Source organism: Microchirus variegatus (genome assembly GCF_963457635.1).
Source record: "Microchirus variegatus genome assembly, chromosome: 14".
Classification (NCBI taxonomy): Eukaryota; Metazoa; Chordata; class Actinopteri; order Pleuronectiformes; family Soleidae; genus Microchirus; species Microchirus variegatus.
In genome coordinates, this window is record NC_139815.1 from 26,336,588 (window position 1) to 26,357,145 (window position 20,558).

General features: G+C 39.1%; 1 protein-coding gene across 1 annotated transcript; it reads right to left on the reverse strand.

The window, feature by feature from the left end:
• Positions 1-2,256: 2,256 nt before the first annotated feature.
• Positions 2,257-19,640, reverse strand: whamm (WASP homolog associated with actin, golgi membranes and microtubules). The gene is made up of 11 exons (XM_083900861.1): positions 18,935-19,640; positions 15,605-15,778; positions 14,440-14,590; positions 13,519-13,688; positions 10,677-10,884; positions 8,422-8,609; positions 8,196-8,282; positions 8,022-8,117; positions 7,529-7,928; positions 5,954-6,096; positions 2,257-5,580 (listed from the first exon to the last, which is right to left on the reverse strand). Exons 1-11 carry the CDS (start codon positions 19,619-19,621, stop codon positions 5,425-5,427), a joined length of 2,460 nt encoding a protein of 819 aa, XP_083756987.1. The 5' UTR covers positions 19,622-19,640; the 3' UTR covers positions 2,257-5,424.
• Positions 19,641-20,558: the final 918 nt, after the last annotated feature.

Consider the following 20,558-nt stretch of genomic DNA (forward strand, 5'->3'; position numbering starts at 1 on the left):
CGTTTTGTCACATTTTTGGCAAAAAAATAAAATTCAAAAAAATTGTCCGATTTTGGACGACATAGTATAGTATGACGTTTTTGTCAAATTTTGGACCAAACTTGTTTTCCCAAAAAATTGTCAGATTTTGGAAGACATAGTATAGTAGGACTTTTTTCTCATATTTTGGACCAAATTTTTTTTCTTCAAAATAATGGTCAGCTTTTGGACGAAATAGTGTAGTATGACGTTTTTGTGAAATTTTGGACCAACATTTTTTATTCAAAAAAATGGTCAGATTTTGGACAAATTAGTGTAGTATGACATTGAGGTCGATGACAGTATGGTATGACGTTTTGTCACATTTTTGGCAAAAAAATAAAATTCAAAAAAAATTTCAGATTTTGGACGACATAGTATAGTATGACGTTTTTGTCAAATTTTGGACCAACATTTTTTATTCAAAAAAATTGTCAGATTTTGGACAAATTAGTGTAGTATGACATTGAGGTCGATGACAGTATGGTATGACGTTTTGTCACATTTTTGGCAAAAAAATAAAATTCAAAAAAATTGTCAGATTTTGGACGACATAGTATAGTATGACGTTTTTGTCAAATTTTGGACCAAACTTGTTTTCCCAAAAAATTGTCAGATTTTGGAAGACATATTATAGTAGGACTTTTTTCTCAAATTTTGGACCAAATTTTTTTTCTTCAAAATAATGGTCAGATTTTGGACGAAATAGTGTAGTATGACGTATTTGTGAAATTTTGGACCAACATTTCTTTTTCAAAAAAATGGTCAGATTTTGGACAAATTAGTGTAGTATGACATTGAGGTCGATGACAGTATGGTATGACGTTTTGTCACATTTTTGGCAAAAAAATAAAATTCAAAAAAATTGTCAGATTTTGGACGACATAGTATAGTATGACGTTTTTGTCAAATTTTGGACCAAACTTGTTTTCCCAAAAAATTGTCAGATTTTGGACGACATAGTATAGTATGACGTTTTTGTCAAATTTTGGACCAAACTTGTTTTCCCAAAAAATTGTCAGATTTTGGACGAAATAGTGTAGTATGACATTGAGGTCGACGATATAGTCTAGCATGACAATTTGGTCACATTTTGGGCAAAAAAAAGGCCTAGTCTACGTACATCAAGCAATGCAAGGCATGAAACAGCAGGTGGCGTCGTAACAAACAAGGGAGACATTTACCCAAATATCAACTTCTTTCTTGGACAAAATTCCAGCACTTCCAATTACCCTTTTCAAAAACTTTCCAGGGCCTTGGCATTTAAAAAAAATAAAATAAAATAATAATAAATAAATAAAATCACAAACTCAAGGATTTCAAGGACCCGTGGGACGCCTTTAAGGCAGATTGGCGGCGATAGACCTTAAAAATCAACGTAACTTCTTTCTTGCAGCGAATTCAAGCACTTTCAATGACCTGTGTCAATGTAGAGCAGTTTTCGAAAACTTTCAAGGACTTTGACTTTTTTTTCCCAAGGATTTCAAGGACCCATCCATATCCTGTTATTCATTATAGTTTGGAGTTTTAAAAAAAATCCAGTGTTGCCTCTGGCTCTGCTCAGTTTTGCATCTTTTTTTCCTTCTTAAATACTAAATGATGATTGAGTTAAAATGACAGAGTGAAAGTGTGAGATGATGAATGTGTCTGCTGTTCATCACTGTCCCTCACTGGTCTTTAGTGACTATGAGAGACTGTTGAGAGAGAGAGAGAGAGAGATGGCACTGCAAGCCACTACCACTGAGACTACCTGTTACCATAGTAACAGGCTGTGGAATTTCATGTTGATTCTCGACAGGCAGGTTTGTCTAAAAACCCGCCGTCACCGCCGCGCGCCTTCCCTGAAGGTGTATGAACATTTGAACGATCACCGGGTCGTCTGTGAACACTTGGAGCTCAGGGAAGTGTAAGAGTGAAGGAGGTGACGGTGATTTAAGAGCAGGTGGGGGAAGAGGAGAACAACAGCAGCAGCAGCAGCAGCAGCAACTGCACGGATGATGGAAATGAAAAATATGAGTCATCAGCGTCATCACGTGGGCGCTACGAGTCGCCTCAGCCTCGCTCAGCGCTCCTCAGCTCCCAGACTGAAGCCATGTGACTCATTTAACAGTGAAGGTAGAGACAGACAGAGACAGAGATCATGTGGAGGTTCAAAGATTCCACAAACAACACTTTCACACATTCTCTCTCTTTTTGAATGAAAGTAAGAAAGAAACTGCCACAGATCATTTTTCCATCATTTATTAATAAAAACACAGCAGTACACGTGTGTTTCAGCTCGTCTGAAAAACACCGGCGTGGAATCAAGTTCCACATTTACAGAAGAGGATTAGGGCCACATGAGAGAGACGTTCAATGATTTCAAATCTGACTTCTGAAGATCTCCAGGGGATCGGGCAAATTGAACGCTCTAAATTGATGGTAAGTGAGAGAGTGGACTTTGGCCTCATGTCAGCTGGGATTGGCACCTGCGAGCCTCATGTTGAGGATAAAGCATGAATGACTTATTTCATTTTGTTTCCAAACAACAGACATGTGGCTCTAATCGTCTTCTGTCCACATCTTTTCAGAATAAGAGTTTTTTTTAAGAATAAGTGCACAGATTTTTTAACTTCTTCCTCCCACCTGGTCCTGTTTGCTACACACGCGTAGTGTTTGTTCATGATTAGGGCTGCAACCAAATCAGCCGATTATTTCCCTATTAATCACTTTAATAAGTGAGTTGAGTTTAAAACAAGTTTCTCAGATTGTTTAGCTTCTTAAAAATCATTAAAAAAATATTTTCTGGACCAACCCAGTAATTATTCCAGATGAATTGATAATAATTGAAAATAACCGTTAGTCGCAGCCTTATTCATGACAGATACAGTATAAACAGGTTCATGTAAGTCACGTTCAGAGATTGTGGCCAAAAGAACAAACATTAAGCCGTCACATCATGCTTTTTAAAAGCATTTCCATCGTTAGAAGAAAAAAGAAGTCAGAATTCTCTCTGTGTTCTGGCATTAGAGAGAGAAAAGAAATAACTATCGTTTCATAAATTGCATTTTCTCACACAGAAATGACGACAGGGACAAAAAGGGGAAAGTGCATCGAACGACGACCTCGGATACAAACAATCACGACAGATTTGGACGCGTCACGTGTGCGTATTTAACATTTAACACTGAAGCTGAACTTTTCACCACAAAAGAACTCCAGAACTCACACAAGTCGACCAAAAAAACCAATCCATTATCGGCCGTTATGAGACCACATATCTTCAAAAAAAATCACTGGAGCAGATATCGGAAAAAGAAAATGACAAAAGTATTTTAGCACAAATGTTCATTTCACTTCTTTATAGTTTAAAATTACGATATCAGACTGATTTTGGGAACGGTAGATGCTCGAAGTTGTGATATCGATAGAGCCGCAATATGGCCTTTTTAAAGCCAAAACGTGTGTCAAATTAACCATTTTAGATGAAATATTGTCCCGACGTGCACACGTCATACTCCACAGAAACTTTGTTTCTCACAGATCTGCACTAACATCACACAGCAATCATTTTATATGTTATTCAAATGAAAATGAGACTCGTATCACAATCACAATTTCAGTCAAAAATAATCGCAATTAGATATTTTCAAAATTGTTCAGCCCGAGACATCAGGCACAAAAAAGTGATTATCGTAATTAAATTTTTAAAATAAAAATTGTTGTTGGGTTTAGACCAGGGCTGCCCAACATGAGGCTTGTGGGCCAAAATCAGCCCGTCATAAGTTTTAATTTGAACCGTGATATGAAAAAAAGTCTGAATATACACGACTGTTCAAAAGTGTGGGCTCACCTATACAATTTTTTGTGTTTTCCATTAAAAGTCACGCTTTTATTCATCAAAAGAGTTGAAAAATTAATAGAAAATATAGTCATTGACAAGATTAGAAATAATGATTTTTATTAAAAATAATCATTTTGCCCTTTCGTCAAAGAATCAGCAAAACTGTTTTCAGCTGTGATAACATCATTGCACAAGGGTTTTCAAATCATCCAATAGTCTTCTAACACCATTAGCAAACACAATGTACCATTAGAACACTGGAAATAGGCCTCTATACACCTATGTACATATTCTATTAAAAACCAGACGTTTGCAGCTAGAATAGTCGTTTACCACATTAACAATGTATAAAGTGTATTTATGATTCATTTAATGTTATATTCATTGAAAAAAAGAGCTTTTCCTTCAAAAATAAGGACATTTCTAAGTGACCCCAAACTTTTGAACGGCAGTGTAACATCACAATTGATGTTCTGTTGTTGTGAGGTGTATACATTCTCCTTGTACTTGTAAACGTGTACTTGAGAAGCTTATGTCAAAGTCATGGAGGCACCATATAAAAATATAAGGTTTTGTGGCAGAAAAAGTTGCGTAAAGTTGTCATTTAATTATTTTAATGCTAAAAGAATATTCAGTAAAGGATCCCAGTGTAGATTATGTTGGGCTTCCCTGGTTTAGACACACGAGTATTTGAGTATTTGTGACGGTGGACACAAACTTGTGTTTATATCTTAGTGAGGACTCATCATGCATTTCCCTTAAACCTCCCCTTACCTTAACCTTAAGCCCTTTAAAGCGTCCTCACAAAGATATAAATACAAATAAACACAGAGAGCTCATTTCCACTACAGAGTCTGTACAATCACAAGGCCTTTTCTCCTGAGTAAGTGCTTTCTACATCCTGATACCTTTTTAAAATGTAAAACATTTTCTACATACATTTTCATCACCGTTTGTGACGATGGAAGAGGAGCACTCAGGTAAAACTTGGCAGCGACACATGCTCGATAAAAGAGGAAGTGTAAAAACCTGGAGCACAGTGGATGCGTGTGCCAGCGTGACTGCGTCAAACGACACCTTTAGTTTTCATTTAGGCCTAAATGTAATCAGATTACATCGGATTCCACTGTGTTTTGCAGCAAAAAATAGAGACGGAAAATTCGAACCCCTTTCAAATTAAAAGCCCTTTGCTGTTTCATTTCCCACACTCCATTCTTTCTTTTCAACAAAGTTCTTACAAAAACGTGCAAGTGCAGAAGAAAATGTAGAGTATTTAAAAATGCATTATTTTATTGTAATTTTAGTAACTGATAGCAGCAGCTCCACAGCTTCCTGTGTGAAACGTGTAGGAAGAAGAAGGTTGATTGGCTGATATTGTTTATGCTCCACATACGTATTGTTTAAAATAAAAACTATTTGTCATCTTAGAAAAAGCCTTTAAAAGTGTTTTAGGCAAAAGTCTTATTATTGCACAATGGCGGCCGTATTCTACAGCAGCCGTCGTTACACTGCACACGCATCCATTGTGTGTGTGTGTGTGTGTGTGTGCGTGTGTGTGTGTGTGTGTGTGTGTGTGTGTGTGCTCAGCTGTCCCACTCTGTGCTCTGCGTCTCCTCGTCTCCTCTGTCCTCGTCATCAGAGTCGGCTGCTACGTTCTTCATCCTCATCATGGCGGCTTTGATGCTTCGCTCCAGCTCGTTGTCTCCGCTGCCCGGGGCCTCGGCTCGAGAAGGAACCACCTACAGAAGACCACGTGAGTCAGTTCACCACAAGTTACATGGATGAATGATGGTACATTAATATGGCACTGAAGAATCCCCAAAACTTTGTTGTTATATTCAATTACTGATTTGGAAGAAGTGACACTTGTTGACATGAGAGACACTGAGTGGAAAGAGTCCTTCACTTCTACTCTCTCTGACTCTGACTAAACAGAAAAACACGTGGCTAAATATCAAACACAGTGTATTTCTGATTGTGTAGGACCACATAGTGAAGTGACAAAAGTCTGATTTAAATGACACTGACTCAGCCTGTGAGACTCAGCTGAGGGCTGTGTGTGTGTGTGTGTGTGTGTGTGTGTGTGTGTGTGTGTGTGTGACGTGTTCTCACCTTCTTCAGAGTGACACCCTGACGTATGGCAGTCATCAGGTTGCTCCTCGGGTCCTCGGCAGGAGACGCTGTCCAGTGAGTGGGGACCTTTCTCAGCTGAATCTGTCCGCGCTGCAGCGAGGCCAACACTTCGTCCATGGTTCCTGCAGAAAAAAAGGAAATTTAATGGTGAACAAAGTGATGAAAACTCAATCTCTTTATCTTTGCAATGCTCCTCTTAAAGGTGAAGTAAGTAGTTTATAGTGCCATCTAGAGGAGAGGCTGAAAAAAACCAGAACAACATGTCCTTGTCATGTGTGTGTGTGTGTGTGTGTGTCTGTGTGTGTGTGTGTGTGTGTTCTTGTACTTGCTGCATACTGAGGACCAGTGAGGGTTTTTAACCAACAAAGTGAGGTCATTTTTACGGAGTGAGGACATTTTGGTCGGTCCTCACTTTGTTTTCATTGAAATCACTTCCTTGGGTTGCTATAACATGCTATACTCAATTTGTCAAAAAAAAAAAAAAAAAATCAATTTTGGACGACAGTATAGTATGACGTTTTTGGAAAATGTTGGACCAAAAATTTTGGGTCAAATTTTTTTTTTTTCAAATTTTGGACGACATAGTATAGTTTGACATTTTTGTCAAATTTTGAACCAAGAATTTTGGGGTAAATTTTTTTTTCAAATTTTTTCGATGACTATAGTATGACGTATTTGTCAATTTTTGAAGCAAACATTTTTGGTCAAAATTTTGTTTTAATTTTGGTCGACATAGTAAAGTATGAAGTTTTTAATCACATTTTGGACCAAAAATTTTGGGTCAAATTTTTTTTTCACATTTTGGACTACATATAGTGTATTACGTTTTTGTCAAATTTTGAATTTTTGAATTTTATTTTCATTTTGAATTTTGTTTTCATTTTGGTCAACATAGTAAAGTATGAAGTTTTTAATCAAATTTTGGACCAAAAATTTTGGGTCAAATTTTTGTTTTCAAATTCTGGATGACATAGTATAGTATGACGTTTTTGTCAAATTTTGAACCAAATATTTTGGGTAAAAAATTTTTTTTTTAAATTTTGGAAGACAGTATAGTTTGACGTTTTTGAACCAAAAATTTTGGGTAAACATTTTGTCTTAATTTTGGTCGACATAGTAAAGTATAAGGTTTTTTGTCAAATTTTGAACCAAAAATTTTTTTTTGTCAAAGATTTTTTCAAATTTTTGACGTCTTAGTATGGTATGAAGATTTTTTAAAAATTTGGACGACATAGTATAGTATCACGTTTTTGTCTAATTTTGGACCAAAAAAAAACAAAAAAAACAAAAACAAAAAAGTTTTCCAGCCCTTTCTGCTCTGGGGCTCCACCTGCAGACATTTTGTGGTACTGCAACCAGTAGTTCTGAAGGAGATATTTGTAATTGTGGAAATGCTGGTCCTCACTTTGTCAGCAACCCAGTCCTCAGTATGCAGCAAGTACTAGAATGTGTGTGTGTGTGTGTGGGGGGGGGGGGGGGGGGGGTGTGTGTGTGTGTGTGTGTCCTTTGTTGTGAAACTATCACAGAACCAAATGTGCTGTATTTCCCTCTCACCTGTGTTTTGTTTGAGCATGTTCTTGGCAGGGAAAGGAGGCTCCTCTTTTTCACTGAGAGCCTTCGGTGCGTCCTCTTGGACCGGAGGAAGAGGAGGAGGAGGAGGAGGAGGGACAGCAGGGGGCAGTGGAGGTGGAGGTGGAGGGGGTGGCAGAAGAGGTGCAGGAGGGTATTTAGGAGGTGGAGGTGGAGTTGCAGCGTAGATGTGGACAGGGATGTCTTCACACTGACGCTTCTTGGTTGCTTTTTTGTGTCTGGGTTCAGGACGGACAAAGAGCGAGGGATCTACGGAGGATGGAGGAGGAGGAGGCCCGAGGCTGATGATGGACAGCGGCTGGGAGGGACACGGGACTTCTGACCTGGAGTGAGGAGTCTTCAGGATGTACTGACCCTGACGCTTCTGGAACACCCGTGAGAAATAAAGACAAAAACAACATCAGAAACCATGATTCTCAAATCCTCACAACAGAGACACTGAGAGAGTGATCCTCACCTGTCTGAAGGAGCGTAATCTGCTCAGAGTCTTCTCTCGCTCCTGGTCCACCCAGTCTTTCCTCCTCTGATCCTCCTCTTTCTTCTTCTCTCGTCTCTGCAGACGACAGAGAGAGGGAGACAGTGAGAGACTCACCTGGATTCTGTTCTCGATGTTGTCGTCGCTGTTACGTACCAGGTGAACCTGATGATGCTGGGTGTAGGTGTCTGTGCTCTGCTTGGCTGCCACGTGCTTCTGCTCCTGGGCATCCATGCACTGATCCTACACACACACACACACATGGAAAGACACAATTACAGTTTGTCACATTTGCCCTTGAAATTGTTGCTCTAAGTCATTTTTAATTGGGCAGTAAATGTTGTGCTATAAATAGCCGTCTCTGTGCGACCCCTGAGCTCACCTTTTTGTTGCGTAGATAAGCTCGTCGGGCACAGATGTTTCCTCTCTTGGCCTCCAGGTTGCGCAGGCGTTTTTTGAGATGACTGACAGTAGGAGAGTCGGTGTTGTGATGGACACTGGTGTGGACCAGACTCTGCAGCTCCTCTGCATCCTCACACACGTCGTAGTAAACCACCTCCTCCTTCAGCTCTGGGACACAAACACAGTCACAACTCTGTTGTGGTGTGACTCAGGTCTCACCCTGATGTCAACTAACAATCATTTTCATAATCGATTCATCTGTCTGTTATTTTCTCGATGAATCAAGGACTTGTTTGGTTTCGTAAAATGTCGCAAAATTTTGATCAGTGTTTCTCAAACTTGGAAATGATAGTGTTCTCGAATGACTGATGATGCTGATGATGATTCAATTTGAATGATTTCTTTGTTATTATGGAGCAAAGACACCAGAAAATATTCACATTTAAGAAGCTGAAAGATCAGAGAGCATTGTTTTGATTATTACAAAAACAACAATTCAATCATCCAAATAGTTTACGATTAATTTAGTAATTGCTGCAACTCTACAAATATAATCTTTAGTTAATAAGTTATTGTGAGATTAATACATTTTTTAATCAATTTATAACAGACTTTTTTCAGTATGACATGGCATTAAAAAAAGAATTATAGTGTAAATTAGACTAAAACTAGACTTTTGAAAAACAGACAGAGTTAAAAGTGAGAATTCTGAGAATAAAGTCTTAATTTCCGAGTTTTAAAGTGAGAATTCCGAGTTTCAAAGCCAGAATTCTGAGTTTTAAAGCCAGAATTCTGAGAATAAAGTCAGAATTCTCAGAATAAAGTCAAAATTCCAAGTATTAAAGTCGGAATTCTGAAATTAAAGTGAGAATTCTGAGAATTAAGTCAGAATTCTGAGAATAAAGTCAGAAAACGTCCAATTTCTCAAAATCAAAAACCAGATTAGACTATATTAGATTGGTTTGATTCAATTTCATCATTACATTTGCATCCAACCAGAAGTGCTTTAACCAGCGATAAATAGCACATGCTACAATATGTACAGGGTGGTATATTAAAAGAAAAGAAAAATGACTATTGTTATGAATATATACAGGCTATGAACAGGCTATAACACAGAAGATTATACAGAATACAGAGAATGTATGGTAGTGCAATGATAATGCAAAATAGATAGTTGGCGTTTGTGACCACAGCAGAGCAGACTCACTTCATTCAATAAATCCATATAATCCCACTAGTGTCTGTACACATGAATAAGGACAGGAGTCCAGGTGAACAGTGTAAGTCGAGCTACGTCTGTGACCGTTTCTCACAGCTAACATTAAAAGGTTCTTGTCCACTGAAGAGCATTTTATTATTCTCAGCCCTTCAGACTGTGCTCCTCTCAAACCTGGCATGTGAAATATGTCATAAACTCAAGAGTGGCCTCTCACTTCATTCATACGGTCTCTGCTTCTTTTTCTTTTTTTGTCCTGCACTTTCCTTCACTGCTGGAGGACGACACCTTCTCTCTTTTTGGCTTGGAGATAAACCTGACACAAGTCAGTGTGAGTGTGAGGATGCACACACACACACACACTCCACAAAATGCACCATAGCAAGTGCACGCTCACACTCACACTCACACACTCACACTTGAGAGCAAACATACCACATCCCAGGAGGAGCAATTAGGGAAATATTTACATGAACAAAATATTCCCCCAAAGTAAAACCCTGTGCACAACAAACTGAGTGACCAGGAAAACATCATCTCCTGTACACAGTGTAATTCAATATGACACCCTGGTAGTAAATATGTGTGTAAATGTTTATTAGGCTCTGCTCTAATAAAGTTTTTTTTGTACTTCTGCTTAACTGAAGGAGCAGTTCACCAAATTTAAAAACTGAAATGTACTATTATGAAGGCTTGCTCTTGTATGTCGTACCCTTACATAGGTTTTACAGGTCATACCAAGGATACTTGTGCAAGTTCAGCTTAAATAAACAGCTTTAGAGTAGATCCTCAAATTAGCGGAATCGGACATCATTTTTTTAATCGAATCGTGAGATTCTGAAAGATTCACACCTCTAACATCAATGGATACATTTTAAACATGAATCTGGTGCTCCCCAAAATCTGAAAACACTACAGCCTGGATGTATGTATGCTTCCATCATCCAATGAAGTGGTATTATGTGGAATTACGACGACTGCAGTGTTCCAAATAGTATCCTAGTATAAAAACGTACCTTTGATCTGCCGTCGCACTGTGCCGATCTGTGCCAAGAGCAGCTGCTCCTCGTTCTTTAAGATCTCAAACTTGGCGTCGTACAGTTCCAGTTGGGTTTCGTAGAAGCGCAGCTCCAGCCGGTCCACCGTGTCCGTCTGCTCTCCGTCCTCAGACGTAGACCAGGCGTCGGGTCTCTGGTGGCTCTGGTCTGTGGACAGTCCACTCAGCTGCACCATAACAACACAACAGTGAGTTATTATCTACATACTTTAGGTGTTTATTCTAGAAATCATATACGTCATCTGTCAACAACTGGTCTCCATTTATTGCTGTTATTCCACTATGGTGCATCTTTCATCTGAAAACAAGGCTCTGTCAAGCAAAACTATCAGACCTGACTGAGGGAGCGTTCGTGTGTCTACATCTGCAGTGATTATACTGTCAAACCTCAGGTTTTTTGAGCAGCAGAAATCACTTCTGGGCTCTTCTTTGTGTTTTCAGTCATATTCCATCCGGTTTGTCGTGGTCTCACTTTAGTAGCTTAATGTTGCTGTTGCCTCCATTTGTCTTGACATAAAATAAGGGCCTGTCCCAATTCAAACCCTAGCCCTGGCGAGTGGGTAGGGTGTCCCAATATATTAAGGAGCAAAGGGGAAGTGCCTATTCTCCCCTAAAAATACCCCTCGCTACGAAATCAGCTCTGGACCAGGCTTGCAGGCAAAGGAGTATCCCATGATGCTTTGCACAAGCAGCCAGCGGCGATTTTCGATTACAATATGGCAGCTACCAGTGCAAATGACTATATGCAAACGGATATATTCGCAAATACGCCTGTAAAAAATCTGAAACGTGTTGGAATGTGTTAGTTAGATGTATATGCAATGGACTGTTAAGTTATAGTAAGAAAATCCATGAGCGGGGTGTGTGTCCCGGTGTATACATGTGGATGTTTTCGTGCTTATCCTGAAACATCCCGACTATTGCGAGCATACGGCGAACGCGTCTTCTGTTTCGCATATTTCTTCTCCGTTGATTTATCAAACGAAGATAAATCAACATTGCCCACACAACAGGCAGGAGCTCCGTTGGAACCAACATTTTCAAACGTGAATGAAAAACCTTCTTCTCTCTGGTGGTATTGCAGTTCACAGGAAATGTGTATCACTGCCATCTACTGGACTGGGGTGAAATCAGACACGTCGATGATGTGCGTGATCTAGGGAACACGTTCGCTACACTAATTTGCATACTAGTCGAGTCCCATTTCTTCTTGCACTTTCCTCATTGAGGGGAATTTACTGTAGAGGGAACTCATAGCAAGTGTTCTCAGAGCAAGTGAGAGAATTGGGACTGGGCCTATGTCACTTCTTGTCCAGTGTTCTGTGTGGAAATGTCACCGGGCAACTGACCCTACATACATAACCAGCAGCACTGCATGAAGTCATTTGGCAAAAGCTATGGATTTATCTACCAACTTTTAGAGTGAGGTATTTGCATGATGAGACTTTGTTTATACATCTGATGATGAGATTGTCGACTACATAAGTGTCCTTGGTGCTTTTCATAGTGTCAGAGAGCTACAGTGACCTTCTAGCTGCTTCCACTTCTACATGTGACACATAAACTCAGCTGGTTTGTCTGTTACACGTTCAGGTGCTGCAGAAACATGGCGATGGTGGCCTCCCTTGCTGTCCCCGACTGCCCAAGTGTAAATCGTGGGTAAAATTTGGCAAAAAAAAAGTCAATGTGAATGCTGTACTTTTTAAATGCTAACCCCAGTATCTGGAGGAAAAAGTTTAGTAAACAATCCCCAATTTCATCAACACCGTGAAGAGAAGAGACACAGATTTGACAAATAAAATCTGGCATTAAATACAGCAACAATGTCAAACACTATGTAAAACCAACCATTGCTTTTGGGAATGTGATGAAATGAGCTGAAACCAAGAGCTACCTGCAAGTTGGGGGTGCAGTGATGTGAAATAGGCTTGATATGAAGCTAATAAGCTGACAGTCATAGGCTATGACGTGTCCTTAAACACACGGGTCATAAATATTTTTCAACATAAAAGCAGCATAGATTGGATTAACTCGAGATTATTCACAGGTCCTTTCAACACATACACACGCGCGCGCGCACACACACACACTAAATGTAAGAAGTGTGACATCTGCAGCGACGCTGCCACACTCAGCAGACAGAGACATGCTGCTGCTGCAAGAATCTGAGTGGGTGCAGTTTACCGGTCTCATCATAAATGCTCACGCTGCTGTTCTCAGTGCTGCTCTTGAGGATTTCACAGTGGCAGCACCCTGAAACCTGATTTCTTTTTCCTTGAGCATAATCAGATGAATAATGCAGCCGTGTGAAGGTGCTGGAGGTGTTCTCTCTCTCTCTCTCTCCTCCACATCTGAAAAGCTAAAATGCTCAGTATGACACCCCCATTATATTAGTAATGTGCGCCTCTGTAGTGTACATGTGTATGTAGAAGGCTTGGACCGTTTGAGAGTGCACACAAACACCGAGACACTCACTTATTCATGCATGTAGGTTTTGGGGGTGTATCGAGGGGATTCTCTGTGTTTTTTTAGAAGAGGATTTATAAATAGATCAAAGGACTACAGCAGCTTCAGATTCACAACACAAAGTCACAAAAAAAAAGAAAGAAAAGAAAACTCCGGCTTGCAGGCACTGTGCCACATCTCTTCATGTGTTTGTGTTGGCAGTGAGTGACGGCTACAGCCTGAGACGGCCAATACAACAACATGGGATTAGTTCATTTCAGAACTGTGAGAAAACCCGCTGTTTGTGCTAATCAAAACAAAGTGGGAGACGGAGACACGCACACACGCACACACACCTTTTCTCTGATGCTGTCTTTCTTTCGGTTGAGGCACATCTCCGTCGCTCTCATGTGCTGCAGCGTTTCTTTGGCCAACAGGAAGCGTAGTTTCTCCAGTCGGGGAACTGCAGACGCCCAGGCGGACGCTCCAAAACGACATTTATCCTCCTCCATCTCCTTCAACATACCTGCACACACACACATACACAAGAGGCTGTTATGTAGTGTCATGGTTAGAGGGAAACTGATTGATTGGTTAGGCTGACTAATCAGGCAGTATCATCCGAATTCTCACAAATTACGCTTTTTTTTTTTAATCTCGGATTTCTGACTTTAAAATTCAGACTTTTTCTTAGTATTTTGACATTAATCTCAGAATTCTGACTTCAATCTCAGATTTAGAACTTTAAAATTCAGACTTTCTATTAGAGTTCTGATCAGATTTCGGACTGTAGAATTCATATTTTTCTCTTATAATTCTGACTTTCTCTTAGAATTTTGGCTTTAAACTCAGAATTCCAACTATAATCTCAGAATTCAGATTCAAGAATTTTGTTTTCAAAGTAAAATCACTTGTTTTGATTCTGATGAAAAAGCCAGAATATTGCAACATTTTATACATTTGTAATTTTAAATTAAAGATACAATCACTGTCAATCAAGAGTAAATCATGATAAATAGTGGCTGAAAAGTCACTTTACTTTAGCTGTAAAGTCGCTCAGAGAGCAGAGTCGCAGTCGTTGCTTTATGAAATTAATTAAATAAAGCAATTATGAGGTCGTTTTGTAAATTATTTAATTATTTTCAATTTCTTAAAAGAATCGTGTATATGTTGCTGACTGGAGCAGCAAAACAACTTTACAGAAGTTTGTTTTTAATGTGAGACGAGTAAAAAAAATCCCTGATTAATTCATACACACAAACACAGCAGCTTCATACCGGCCAGAGCCTTAGAAGTCTGCGCAAAGTAGTTGACGGTGATGTCCTGAATGGAGGCGACTGCGTCTCCTGCTTTCGTTCTCCACTCCTCCGCTTCCTTCTCCAGGGCTGCAATTCTCTTAGGACCCAAGTCCTCAAATTCTAAAGACTTCTGCAAGGACCAAAACAGAGAGAAACAAGTTCACACAAAAGTATACGTCAAGTTCCCGCACATTAAATATTCAAACATCATCTCAAGGGACTTTTAAAATTAGCATTTGTGACAAACGTCCATGTGTTATATCTGTCCCCTTCAAAGTGATTTAAACACACACACAAACAGTGTCTCACTTCACCATGTGTATACGTTTCTAGAGCAAAGTTGGAGACATGAATCACACCTTTGATTATTGTACATTGGCCCACAGGTGATCACTCAAAGAAAATATGCAGGTGTTGAGTTAGAGGTTATCAATTAAATCAGTCAATCAAATTTTATTGGTCCGGTCCATATTTACACCCTTTATCCCTGTGAGCAGGGGGGAACAAAACAATCAATCAATCAAAGTGCAGAATATGAGAACAATTGATTATTACTAGATTACTAAATGAATAACTATTTTAATGTTGTTGTTTTTTTTTTTTTAAAGTTACATGATTTTTTGAGCTTTTAAAATGTGAATATTTTCCGTTTTCTCTTACAAAGAAATCATGAAAATGGAATAATTTTAGTTTGTAGACAAAAGAAAACAGATGAGAACATCATCATTTTGAGGTTTGGGAAACACTGATCAACATTTTGAGACACCCTCTGACTTTTTATGGACCAAAATGGACAAAATAACTCAAGAAAACTGCCCTGTGAACTGCCCGGTCACTGTCTCTGGAATGGACCAGATTACTCTCAGAGTCCAGAGGACCACAAATATCTAGTTTATATATCTGTCTCTCTGAAATCAAATGATTTACTCTTTGTTGATCAATAATGGCCAAAAAAAAAAACAACAGAAAAACATTCTGCCTACCGCAGCTTTAACAGTGACTATATAATAAAATAAATGGTTTCTGGTTGAAGATGTGTAGTTACTGTACTTAAAAGAGGCAACCTCCCTCTTTGGTGAATGATGAATTTATCACCTCCTACAAAAGCCCACACAGCTGCTAAATATGACTGCATTTTATTTACCAGGATCTCCATCTTGTAGAGGCAGGCCAGCTCTCTCATGTCCCTGAAAGGCTGCAGCAGATAGTGGAAGAAGTTGGTGGCCACAGAGACCAGGTCCTGGTAAACCATGTCCTCGTCTTCATAGAGACGCAGCAGCGCCACCATTCTGTCGGCGCTGTCATGGCTCTGCAGCAACTGTGAGGGACAGAGAAGAGAGAAAGACACATTAAGAACTAAATAAAGCAAAATGTGACCATGAAATTATGTATGTGCAATTCCACCAGAGTGCAATAAGTCAAGGGGCCACGTGCAACTGAGCAGTGTGCTATAATATCATTATGTAACAGAGCACTTTATTTATTTTTTTTACTGGGAAATTGTGCAATAATTGACCTGTATTTGTGCATTAAGCACTTTAATATCATCTGATGACGCTGGCACTTTATTTATTTACTCTGGATAATAACCCCCAGCTTTCCTCTTTGTGTAACTGTTGTATTTCTGTGATGTTTTGCATGTTACTTTAGTTTTTTTTCGCTTGTAACCTCAGGATAAAACCTGCCATATTTATATTCTAATGTTTATTATTATGCATTGCCCCTTTCCTTGAAGGTGCATTATGTAATAAATCTAAATCAACTGGCCATAAAATCCTCCTAATATGTCACAGAGACTCAGGAATAATGTTCATATAACAAACTGAACTCACCAACGACAACAGTACAGACAAAATATTTGCATTAAAAAAAATCTTTTGCAGACTGCAAATCATGTTCATGTTTTGAAATCATGTTGTGGCATGTGGCGCCACCTACCGCCATCTACCAATCATTGCAGTCAGTAGCGTCTGAGAGTGCCAAGCAACCACGGGTTGCCAGTTACGTCTGAGCTCGGTATTTTGAATTTGAGTGTAGTAACCGTTTTGGGCCACATTCTTACATATGGCGCCTTTAAATAAATACATAAATATAATAAACATAAAAAGACAGACATGACAAAATGTTTCAACATTTCTTGGTGATGTAAATAATGCATTTTTTAACAATATTGGCAACTTTTCCAAAAATGCTAATTTTCTGAACAAAGTAATACATTTTTTTTTACAGTTATAACAATAATACAAAGAATTGCAATCACTTTGGCCGCGATAATCGCACATGGAATTTCATCCCATTGTTCCACGCCCGATTCAAATCGCTTAAATTCACGTGGACGACAAAAGGCAGGAAAAACTTTGCAGTGGAAAAACTGACCTCAGAGCTGGTGATGTTGCAACATCAGCAGCAGAGAGAGAGTTTTCAGAGACAAAGAATCTCCTCACACCACCTTAGTTTAATGTTTGTCTTTTTTTATTTCCTTGCTTCCAGACACTTGAGTGAAGAGCCTGATAAACCACTTCACAGAACTTAATAATAATAAAACTTATTCATTGAAGACAGTTATGAGTTTCTGACTCAAGCAAAAGACTTGCTGCTAACCAATGTAATAACTGATATATGTGTTCACTTTCAGTCAACGACCCTCCACTGAAACCTTTAAAAGCCCCTTTAAAAACCATTCGTCTCATGCAGTGATTCACCACAGATTTGCTGAGTCATGGTAGGCTCTGCTTTCAGATTAGTAACGCCACTGTGTGGTGCTAATCCAGCATGGTAACACGGATGAGATCCCAGAGGATTCCATAACTTTAAGAAAACACAAACAATTCCTTTGTTTTAGTTAAAAAATAAAATGTTGTACATGTTCTATGACAACATAACGCTTGCATTAACTTATTAAACATTATTAATGAGTTGTAAACACTAAACCATTGTGATTCTGGTCCAAATTTCAAATGACAACTTTGATCATTTACAGTTATGCCAACTTTGACTTCTAGAGGAAGAGGAAGAAAGAAGCAGTACTGCACCATTATGTATGTCAACTGCCATTAAACACAAGAAGAAGTCAAAATTCTTGCCATGAAAAGTACTTTTACTTGAGTGCTGCTGAGTATTAATTTGATGTATTCTGTATGATACCAATGTGTGGCCTTTGACAGTGATCCCTGAATGATACTTTTCACTATACCAATTTTTTAAATAGGTTTGATATTGATACAAAATTTGATAAACAATGACAGACGTGCCCTGATGATAACACAAAAGACCAAAAGTTTGCTACCCAGACCAATGTTCGCTCAGTAACACCAAAGTATTGAAATGCGATACCTGAGCCCCACATTCAGTCAAGTATTGAAGTTCAGAAACTGGGCTGAAGTTGGGTCAATATCACAAATGTCCCAAAGTTTCAAATGTAACCCAGAGTTTGTTCAACACCATAAAAATACTGAAGTTAAATACCCGGCCCAAAGTTTGTCAATACTACAAAGTATTAACGTTTTATACCCGGCTGAGTTTGAGGTTCAGTTGATATCATATTGAAGTACTGACGTTCAACGCTGAGCCAAAAGTTTGATCAAAACCACTAAAATATTGGTGTTCGATAACCATCCTTAAGCTCGACTATACAACAAAGACTGGTTGAACTTTGATAACCAGCCTGAACTTTGGCCGATATGCCATCATTATTTAAGTTTGATGATTAGCCTGAATTTGGTCGATTTTACAGAAATATTGAACTTCGATAACCAGACTAAAGTTCATTCGATATGACATAATTATTGAAGTTCGATAATTCTCCTGAATTTGGTCGATGAGACAGAATTATTAAACTTCAATAGCCAGACTGAAGTTCAGTCAATATGTCATAGTTATTGAAGTTCGATAAGCAGACTGAATTTGGTTGATGTGACATAATTATTGAAGTTCTTAAAAGGTACCGTATGTAAGAATGTGGCCAAAAACGGTTACTACATTCAAATTCAAAATACCGAGGTCTTTTAGGTTTAAGTTTTCTGACGTAACTGGAAATACTGACTGCAATGATTGGTAGACGGCGGTAGGTGGCGCCACACGCCAAAACATGATTTCAAAACATAAACATGATTTGCAGTCTGCAAAATATTTTTTTTAATGCAAATATTTTGTCTGTACTGTTGTTGTTGGTGAGTTCAGTTTGTTATATGAACATTATTCCTGAGTCTCTGTGACATATTAGGAGGATTTTATGGCCAGTTGCTTTAGATTTATTACATAATATGGGACACGCCCTTCACGCTTCTCCCCCAGAGAGATAACTCACTCATGTTTCAAAGAACTGGGGTTAATTTCTTAACCTAAAGTTCGATAACTAGCCTATACTTCAGTCAATACCACAAAAAGTGCTTTAGTTTAATAGCTAACCCTCGAGTAGAAAGTTTAAATACTCTTTCCAACTCTGAAGTGGGCTGTGTTTACACGCGTGGCTCACCTGTCGCAGTTGACCTTTGACCCTGCTCATCTCCTCCTGCATGGTCTTCCTCTTGAACTCCTGCATGTTCTCGAAGTACTCCTCGACGTCTCTCTCGTCCTGCTGCGGGAACAACGTGTCGAGAACAATCTTGCGGCCGCAGGTGTCGATGGCCGTGCTGAAGTACTTCTCCAGCCTCCGGCACGGCGCGTCAAAATCCCTGCCATCGTCCTCCGGCGCTGACCACGTCCGGCTCAGGAGCAGCAAATCCCAGATGTTTCCCTCCTCGAACTCGGACAGGTCCGGGAAGCAGACGGTCAGCACGTCTGCCACGCACGAGAACTGCTGGTGGACGTGTCTCAGGTCGTTGACGGAGAAGAGTCCGGCCCAGCTCAGCTGAGGGTCACCGCCGCTCACGGCGACCTCGGCTCTGCGTTTGAGCCGCTGTAACGTCCGGTTGTGGCAGGTGACGGCGAACTTCGACTCGATGACGCTCCACTGGACGATGAAGCCCAACTTGAACGTCTCTGGCTCCTCGAATATGTTGCTCTTCACCGCCACCCAGCCCTCCAGACTGTCCAAACGCTCACACTCGACGCTGCTCATCCTAAAAAGTGACGTTTCACTGCGGCCGAAGAGAAACGGCTGCCTCTGTTTACAACGTCCGCCATTTGCATGACGTATGCCGCGTTCAGGTGCCGCTGACATGGTCGGAAAGTCCAACTGTCGCTTTTGACGAGGAAGTGGACTTCTCTTGTTCTTTACTTCATCACTAAACTTTATCAATATGTCTGTTTTCATTTGTATGGAAGCCCGTTTCTATGTCTATATACGTTGTGTAATAAAACAAGAAAAACACTGAATTTAATATTATCAGTTGTTTGTATCATTGCTTGATTTTCTCTTTAAATTTTTATTTTTTATTTTTTTCACCCTCACATTTTATATCAATATGAATATTCAGAACGAACTTTAAAATTATGTTTCTCCTTTATATGCAATTCTTTATAAAGTGAGTATTTTTGTGAGCTCTCATGTCCTTAAGTTTGTGCTTCCTTTGTATATGAAAGGAATTGTTAGGAATTATAATTGTTTATTTATTATGTGGTGTTGTTGATGGTTGTGTTTTTGTGTTCATATATTGTATAAATTAATTATTAGTACTTATAAAAACAAAACAATTGGGTCCATTATTTGTTACCAAAGACACACGCTTGAATTACGTTGTTGTCACATTAAATTAAAATGAATTCAGAGACATGTAAGACCATTTGTGCCATGTAGATGTATATTAATTATTTAAACTAATTCTACCGTGCGCTGAAATGAGGGTTATTGGAGTGAAGTCAAGGTCACTTTTCAAGTAAATATTAGTTCAAAAGACTTTGAAGGGTTGAGTTTGGGCTTTACGAGGCGCACCTAAACGCACCGTTAGTTCAACTTTAACCTTTGAATCACATGCTCGGGGTTTTCCAGCTTCTAATATCAGAGCAGACTGGATTTCATATTTTAAAAAAAATGAAAGATGAAACTTTTTCTTACAAAGTGAACAAAAATTTGACGTTCAATCGACATCATTATGTGATTTATTCAATAAATCAATAATTTGGTGCCTGGATGTTTGACATGCCTGTGAAATGTGAGT

What these genes read in the sequence shown, in the direction of transcription:
- whamm (XM_083900861.1), bottom strand. Translation starts at nt 19,621, where the DNA reads ATGTCAGCGGCACCTGAACGCGGCATACGTCATGCAAATGGCGGACGT. An exon ending in TCTACAAGATGGAGATCCTG is followed by an intron (nt 14,591 to 15,604) that starts GTAAATAAAATG and finishes TGGTCCTTGCAG; the next exon opens with AAGTCTTTAGAATTTGAGGA. An exon ending in CATGCTCAAACAAAACACAG is followed by an intron (nt 6,097 to 7,528) that starts GTGAGAGGGAAA and finishes TTTTTTCTGCAG; the next exon opens with GAACCATGGACGAAGTGTTG.